General features: G+C 54.5%; 2 protein-coding genes across 3 annotated transcripts; one reads left to right on the top strand and one right to left on the bottom strand.

The window, feature by feature from the left end:
• The first annotated feature begins 1485 nt into the window (after window positions 1-1485).
• CCL1 (C-C motif chemokine ligand 1) lies at window positions 1486-4543 on the top strand. The gene is made up of 3 exons (XM_004747095.3): window positions 1486-1596; window positions 2815-2926; window positions 4097-4543. The coding sequence occupies exons 1-3, from the start codon at window positions 1521-1523 to the stop codon at window positions 4197-4199; spliced, it is 291 nt and encodes a 96-aa protein (XP_004747152.1). The 5' UTR covers window positions 1486-1520; the 3' UTR covers window positions 4200-4543.
• Window positions 4544-6059: 1516 nt separating this feature from the next.
• LOC101687304 (C-C motif chemokine 13) lies at window positions 6060-8115 on the bottom strand. 2 transcript variants are annotated; one of them, XM_045070243.1, is made up of 3 exons: window positions 7720-8115; window positions 7049-7163; window positions 6060-6666 (listed from the first exon to the last, which is right to left on the bottom strand). In XM_045070243.1, exons 1-3 carry the CDS (start codon window positions 7934-7936, stop codon window positions 6582-6584), a joined length of 417 nt encoding a protein of 138 aa, XP_044926178.1. In that variant the 5' UTR covers window positions 7937-8115; the 3' UTR covers window positions 6060-6581. The 2 variants fall into 2 exon arrangements, with proteins under 2 accessions (XP_044926178.1, XP_004747151.1); XM_004747094.3 differs by having other exon boundaries at window positions 6060-6649; window positions 7720-8046.
• Between the last annotated feature and the right edge of the window lie 208 nt (window positions 8116-8323).

Consider the following 8323-nt stretch of genomic DNA (forward strand, 5'->3'; position numbering starts at 1 on the left):
AGCCTCGCCAACCCTCTGTTTACATCCCGCCTCATGATTTCATACTTGCGTTCGCCCCAGCCACCCCTTCTGAAGCACCTACTGACGTATCTTCATGCCAAGCCCGGCTCACAGTGTCTCGGTGACCTGCCCGCTTCACAGCTATAGAGGCACAGGCCTTTCCTGCCATCTCCCCACCCAACTCACTCTCCTGACCCCAGGATCCGGCTCTGCCTGGCATCTCCGAGGGAGTGGGCTCCCTCCGCGCCTCCCCGCCTGTACACAAGCCCCCTCCTCTGGTGGCAGGCCCCTTTCCCCTTCAGCCCACCTGCAGGATGTAAGGTTTTACAGGCGAGATACACAGGACACCAGGCGAGATGCGCCCAAGGCAAGGTTTATTAAAGGTGCCCTCTGGCGAGGTTCCCGGACTCAAGAGAGGAGAGTCGGGGAAGTGGCACCTGGGAGGGGGTCGAGTGGGTCTTTTATTTGGGTTAAGACAGGGCATAGGTTCACAGCCATCTAAGGTAAGGTATTTGTGATTGAAGGATAGGGGGAGACCTGATGTTCCTGTTTCCTACACAGGTGTTGGTTGACTTACGGCGACGTGTCCTCCGCATACGTCCTTCCGGCGGGAGAGTCATGGGCAAAGGAAGAGGGCGGCCTGGAAGATGACGGCCCGCCACCATTTTTATCATTCCTCCGGCCGCCCCGACCCAGCCAACACAGGAGGCTCTGCTCGGGGAGGGGGTGTGTTCCCCTGGGAGGCCTCTCTGGTGCTCCTAGGCCGCTCCCTCTCCTCCCCCGGCCCCTCCAGATGGCGTATCCGCCACTCACCTTACACGGGGTGGCTTTTACTTGTGACTCTGTGAATCCAAAGGCAGCGGCCCAAGGTCAGGTGCTGCCTCTGAATGGTGGCTGTCTTTCCTGGTGCACGGTGCCAAGGGGCATTGACTGCTTGAACAAATAGAAAAAGCAATGATCTGGCCTGGGCCCTGGACGTCGTGAATCTCAGTGAACTCATTTCAGCATCTCCTCGGGACACGTGTCCCTCTTTCCACCTTGCGGGGTATATGTGACTGCGGATATGTGAGTTTGGACAACAGCCGATCGGCTGACCTGGGATTCAACACAGGTATGCCTCAGCCCTGCCTTCCTCTCCTCTTGGGGCCAGCAGCTCCAGTCCAGGAGGGAAACACGTGGGGGGTCAGAGAAGCCACAGGCGACTTCCTGTCCCTCACCTCTCTCCGCTTCCCACTCAGCTGGGACAACTCCTACTCATTTTCTCAAGATCCTTATCTGCTCCTGCACTCGGAGAAGTTTCCCCATCTCTCTCACACCACCCAGGAAAGGTGGGGGAAGGAGTGTTCCATGTGGTCATTGGGCGTGAGTAAGTATCTCTCCTCCCTGTGACTTCCCCACCTCTGCACCAGGGAAACCCCACTCAGGTCTTCTAATAAAAGCTCCGGGCCCTACGGGATCAGTATTAGCTTCTCTAGACACATCGGGACCACTGCAAAGAGGTCTGACCCACACTCTGCAGGATGAAGCTGGTCACCATGGCCCTGGCGTGCCTGCTGTTGGCTGGGCTGTGGCTTCCGGATGCGGACGGCAGGAGCAGTGAGTGTGGATGGAGTCACTTTGCTCCTCCTGGGGGTGAGGGGGGTGGAGGGTGGGGGGTGGGGACAGACACCCAGGCAGGCACTCTGGGCTTTTGAGCAGGGGTTGCCCTGAACTCAGTGCCTTTGTCTCTCCTCCTCTGGGAAGAATTTCTCCTAAAGAGGGTGAATGGAGAATGTGGATGGGGTGCAGACAGAGGCCGGTGGGAGCAGGTGTCTGGTGAGCATAACGTCTGAGCTGCTGGCTCAGCTCAGGAGCAAAAGGAGGCCCTGCCTCGTCCAGGGAACTCTGAGGCCCTTTAGGACAACTTGGGAGGCTAGAGGTGCACAGGAAGGACTGGGTCTTGCCTCTACCCGGTGGCATGTAACAAGGAGAGCCTCATGTCAGGACTGGGACTGGAACAGTGTGCTCATCACTGTCGGGCAAGTGTTGGGCCAGTGACTACCTCTCCAACTGGGCATCCCTTGTTGGTAAAATGGGACTGACGATGCTGGACCTCAGGGCGCTCTAGAGAATACGGACCTAATTCCAGGCACCTGTAAGACATTGTGCAAACAATAAAACTAGGAAGAAGGAATCAGGATTGAAATTCGAGTCTCTTGGGGGTGGGGTGTGGGGGAGAGAGTGCAAACCCGCACAGTGGGGGTGGGAGACCCGAACAGAGCTACAGGCCTGGGTAGAGACCATTCTAGAGAGGGTAGGAAGCCTGTTAGTTCCTGGAAGCTCTTTCCTTGTCCTTCCATCAGTTGGAACTCCTTGAGCAGTTCCTAATCTGGACCCAAAGCCACCAACCACAGTTGCTCCCACATGCACCACACTCACTGGGCCCCGCAGAGTGTGGAGTCCAGAGCTCTCGAACCCAAATATCGGACTAGAACCATGCACTCATAGTGGGACATCAGAACTGGAAGCACCTTTATAAATCAGTTTAAAGAGTTTTGTTTGACAGGCGGGAAGTCTGGGGCCCGGGCGAGGGCTCATCCTGTTGAAGACCACACAACTGGTTTGTGGGGAGCTAGGATCTGAACCCGTGTTCTGACCCTCTGCCTACATACAGAACTAGGTTATGGATAACACAGCCACTGGGCGGTGCGTGGTCCCCAAGCCTGGGTCTGTCCCTGAAAGGGATTTTTTTTTTTTTTTTTTAAACCACTGGGATGAGAGGCTGAAGTCCACATTAAGAAACAGACGCAAACCATTTTTGTGCTTCTCTTCCAGTGCATGTGTCATCCTCCACCTGTTGCTTCGTCTTTGTGGAGAAAAGGATTCCCCAGCATATAATCCAGTGTTACAAACCCACCAGCTCCTCCTGCTTCCACAAGGGTCTAATGTGAGTGCTCCTACCTTGTCAGCGTGACTCCCCCCTCCAGAGAGCAATCAACCCTCCTGGAATTAGAAAGGCAGACGCTAGATGGCGCTGTTCCACCAGGTTCAGGTTTCTAAACCTGGAGAGAAGCTGCCAAAATCTGGGTGCAGAGCCCAGCATGGGCGCTAGCGGGGGGCGCCGCGCCTCATAGCAGGTGCCAGGAAAGATACCTACCGTCTCCCCTGCCCCATGCTACTGCAATAACTTTAGTTTCTCGGAACCCCAGGGAGCTTAGTATTATATCTTAATATTTCATGCCCAGAAGAAGAAATGGCTTAAAGGGTCTAGGAATTACTGTGCAGTGGGAAAACGAAGGGGGTCACAATTAGTTTCTGCTTCCAGATTTGCCAACCCCGAGTGTTGGGTGACCTTGGGCAGGTGATTCTTCAGCACCTCATTATCTGGGTACTCCTCTACACTCCTTATCTGTGAAGTGGAGTAAAGATGAAAGCTGGGTCACAGGGTCATTACAAAGTTAGAGGGAGGTGGCTTACCCCTGCTGTTCCGTATCCATAAAGCATTCGTGTGTATTACCTTGGTTAGCCCTCGGGGGGCACCCTTTTACATTATCATGAACACCGAAGTTCAGGGAAATAGATTTGTCTTCGGTCACCCAGATAATTAAAGTTAGAATTGGTCTATAGTTTGGTTGGACAGTCGCCAAGTTAAAGGGGTGGGCAGGTCAGAAAATAAATACACACACGCGCGCACGCACACTCACAGTGAATCTAAAGCAACGAGTGAGGGTTCCAGATGGACACAGACACATGGAAAGATGGATGGAGGGCCCTCGGAGATATTCTAGGAGGGAAATTTCCATACTAGCTAATCCTGAGTGTCTGCAGCCTTTACCCTACCCGAATACAATGAATCACACTCTCCAGAAAAGGGAGAAATTCAATTTAATAAACTCTCCCTGAAGCTTGGGTGTTCCTCCCAGCCTATCCCTCCCATGTGCCCCCCCAAGTCTCCTGCAGTGCCTTCATTTTACAGACCCAGAACAAGCAGCTTGGGGGCATCCTCAGGGCGGGGGGTGGGGGGTGGGGGGTGGGGGCGGGGGCGGGGTTGGGAATGTGTGTGGCAGCCCAGGGGCAAATCATGTGACCCAGCTCCCCCTCTGTTCTTTGCCCACAGAATCAAGCTGAAGGGCGGCCGAGAGACGTGTGTCTCAGACTCAGCCGCATGGGTTAAGCGTTATTTAAAAACTGCAAAATCGTGCTGGGTGAAGCGAACGTGAGAGGGTTTCTTTCCACCCTGGACTCTGAAGATGGCATGACTTCCCCTGTCTCCCCAGCCCCACACCCCACCCCGGTTCTTCTGCCCAGCTTTGCCGGGTCACAGGGGGTCTGCTCAGTCCTGATAAGCTATGTTGTTGCACTTTATATATTTAAATGCCAGAATCTTCAATCCCTGTTTCCCTGGGCTTTTTGGATCCCACAGGGATTTCAGGGTATAAACTTGACTGTCAGTGAGAAGATGGGGCCAACGGGCTGGTGGCCCCGGGGGGGATGGGAGATATGTTGGTACTGATGCCAAAAAAAAAAAAAAAAAACCCTGACTTCTTGTTCCCGAGAACCAATAAATGGCTTACATGTCTCAGCTGACTGGCTTTGTCTTTTGCGGGCTGGGTGGGAATGAACGCTTGGTCAGGGCCATGATAAAGATTCTCGGCTTCCCCTGACAGCAGCAGAGGGCACGGTGAATCAGAAAGTGGGAACTCAGGGCTGGGGTTCCAGAAGCCACAGCTGCTGTAGCTGGAGGGGACCTTGTGAGGTCAACCATCTGTAAGATGTTGCTGGCCCTATTTCATAGATGAGGTGCCTGACAGTTGGTGAGGGACAAAGATGGGCCTGAGGATACAGAGCTAGTCAGATCTGGTGTTAGAGCCCAGGACTCCTGTCTCTGGGACCGGAAAGCTCTCTTGTGTCCCAAGTTGCCCAGTGATGGCCTGACACAGCATCAGGGGTGCAGGGGTGGGGTGGGGACACTCTGTCCACCAGGCAGATCCTGCAAAGTTGTTCAGCTGACCTCTTCTTGTCCAGGCCTGAGTGGATCCTAGGTCTTACAGAAATGCCAGCCCAGCTCACATGCAGGAGGGAGGCAGCCCGAGGGAGACCTGGAGAACCGTTTGCCAACATCTGGGAAGCAGAGGCCCCTCCCTCATGAAGGGGTAACCAAAAACTCCGACGTGCCCCCAGGGAGAACAGCTAGCGGGAGATGTGATTTGCTGATTGCCTAGAATCTCAGGACTGGCCCCCTTTAGAAGACCAGCTTGGTGGCTTCGGCAGGAGAAGTTGCCGTGTACTGTACTGGGAGAGGTGTCTCTCCTTTCCCCACATTGCACGTGTCACAGGTCTGGTCTGTTTTTCAGCTGCCTCTTGCCTTCTGTGCCGCCCCACAACCGCCCTGCTTCCTCCTCTTCCCTCTCGCTGGGACCACTGTAGAGCAGTGAGCTGTGGTCAGCTCCCCCTAGCTAACTCCATCCGACCCGTGGCCCCAGACCACTCTGCCTGGCCTGCCGCTGCCCTCCACCCTCCGACGGTCTCAGGACTGACTCCAAACTCTGCACCTTGCTGCTGCAATTCCTCTACAAGCACACCTCCAGTTTCCTCTCTAAAGGACTCTACCTTTTCTGTTCTGGAAGCCAAACTCTGACCATAGGGCATATTCACTCCAGGCCCTCTTTCCTGCCTTTCCATCCTGGGCCTTTTCTAGAAGAATCTCTGTTATGACCGTGCCCTGGCATCCTCCCGGGTGGATGCTAACTAGGACCGGGTCATCTCACTTTCCCCCTGAAAGTCAGGTGCGTGTGGTGTCTGGATCACTTCAAGGACCGCTTGGAGCGAGGAGACACGGTGGCAGAGACCAGTTAGAAGCTGATGTTAGGGGCTGGAGTCATTGTTCTAGAACATGCTGGGCGGCAGGGTTGGGTCCTCTGCAGCAGGCAAATGAGCCCAGGTCAGCCACCAACCACCAAAAAGGTCCGTCCCACAGCCTGTTCCTCCAGCGCCCTCTGCAAGCCACCTGCTACCCCGCCTTGGAGCGCCCCCTACTGGTTGGAAGCTACCCCCCCCCCCAAGAAAACACCACTACAAGAGATTTTAAACACCATGTATTTTCTGCAAAAAGTCAACAATCCTTGGAATGGCATTCTCCTTTCTGTACTAACATATTTAGCTGAACCTCACATTCCCAAGGCCCTCCCCGCCCCGGATGGCAGTAGCCCTTCATCTCCGTGATTTGTAGGTACACGCGATGGCTGGGGAGTTGGGCGGCAGTCAGCCACACTACCTGCAGCTTACGAGGGACAAAACCAGGGCTTAGGACAGGAAGCAACTGGCTCAAGGCCTTGCTTATAAAAAAAAAATCCCAATATTCAAAATAAACCCCCAACCAGCAACAATTCAAATAACATTAGATATTACTTAAGGCATAGTACATTTCTTGGCATCACAAAACAGAAAGCACCCTATTTGAAACCATAGTAAAATTAGTCCAGGGTCTAGCTGGGGAGTCTGGAGGAGGAAAAACAGTCGTCTGTTTTCTCATACTTGGCTGCGTCTTAGTGTGACTGGAAGAGTTCAAGTCCTCAGGGCATGAGATTTTTGATTGAGATGTTTCACATAATCCTGGACCCACTTCTCCTTTGGGTCAGCACAGATAGCCTTGGCCAGTTTTGTACTGAAGCTGTGGACGAAGGAGGGCTTCACAGTTAGGTGGAAATGAGGATTTTGCCCAAGAGATGCCTCACTCAACTCTTGAGCCCATCTGGTCCACCCGCTGCAGGAAAGGGATCCTCCCAGGGACAGGAGGAAGTCACGGTGTGCAAAGAAGGGGATCCTGGAGGTCATCCCTTTTCTCCGAGGCCCTGGAGAAGCTGGCCTGGCCTCGGCCAAAGCAACGTGGAGACTGGGAGCCCATCCTCTCTGGGCTCATTCATAACGCAATCATGGTTTGGTAAAATCTTAACCCCTGAGTATGGGATCCCAAATGGGACTGTCTTCTGGGGTGGAACTTCAGATCAGGGGGCATGGGCATGGGGTGGGGTGCGGTCAGGGAGGGGGTGAGCTGGGTTTTTCTACTTACATGACAGCCTCCCGGGGACAGTGGCTGCTGGTGATTCGATAGCCCTCCAGCTTCCGCAGGGGGATCTTCTTATTGTTAAATGTGAAACAGCAAGTGAATAGGGAGCTGAGGGAATCTAGAAATAAGGTCACAGAGAAAAAGCTAGTTTTTTATCAGCTTGAATGCAGCAGGAAGCGCCTATAGGGAAAGGAAAGAAAAGGAGAAGAGAGGAAAGGAGGAGAGAGAGAAGGAAGGGAAGGGAAGAAAGGAAGGGAAAGGGGTCGACATGGATCTGATCCACCTCAGGTCCCTCGTGCCTGCCCGGAGCGCTGAGACAGGGGGAGAGCAGGAATATCGTAGCAACGCATTGTTGCTGACCGGGGCAGGCCGGTGGGACAGGTCCAGGCTCTAGTGCTCTAGGTACAGAGTTTGGGCAGCTCAGCCAGGCTCAGAGAAAAGGCCCTGGGTTTGGAGTGTGCAGCTTAGGTTTCCCTCTGGCTCTGTAATGGCGGGAGGTGGGTGGGTGGGGTCTCTCCTGCCCTCAACTTGGCCTGCGGCTTCCCATCTTTTAAAATTAGACATTCACGTGAGGTTCCGACGACTCCCACTGCTCGGAGAGGCTCAGAAGGAGGGCATTTCAGCTTTGGGCTTGCTAGAAGGAGAAGAAAACAAACAAAAAAAGGGGGGCTTACCTGGCTGGGCAGGCACCTGGGGACTGAAGGCGGTGGCCATGAGCAGCAGGCACAGAAGCGTAGCAGAGACCTTCATGTCGGCGGGAAGCAGGGAATGAGAGCTGGGAGTGTCCCGGCCGGTCTCGGCTTCTTTGCAGCACGGGAGGCTCTGCATGCCTTTTATAGGGAGCAGAGAGGGTAGGAGCTCCCAGAGGGATGTCTGCCTGGGCAGGGTCATGGTGTAGTTAAGATGCAGGGCGCTCCTGAATGTGCTGAGCTGGAGGTTGGCTACCCGAGTTTTCCAGGAATTTTAAGAAGGAAGCTGTGGGCTGCAGCCGTGTAGGCCCTGTTTCCTTCCAGCTGCCCCGGCCACAGAGCGGAAGCAGGAGCACAGATGGGCCACCACTCGCCGCGGGTGTGATCCGAGGAGTCGTTCTGTGGCCTTGCTTTCTGCACAACCAGAGAGCAAGTGTGGCGTGAGGGTTTTACACAGGTGATGTGTTCAGCCCGGACCTGGTGCAACCCGTTACCCACATGGCCATTCGCGAGTAAAAAAGCTGAGGCGCGGGGACCCGAAGTCACCAGCCCAGAGCCTTGTGGGAAGTGAGTGATGGTGCCAGAAGAG

Source organism: Mustela putorius, unplaced genomic scaffold (genome assembly GCF_011764305.1).
Source record: "Mustela putorius furo isolate JIRA1106 unplaced genomic scaffold, ASM1176430v1.1 tig00003962_pilon_pilon_pilon, whole genome shotgun sequence".
Classification (NCBI taxonomy): domain Eukaryota; kingdom Metazoa; phylum Chordata; class Mammalia; order Carnivora; family Mustelidae; genus Mustela; species Mustela putorius.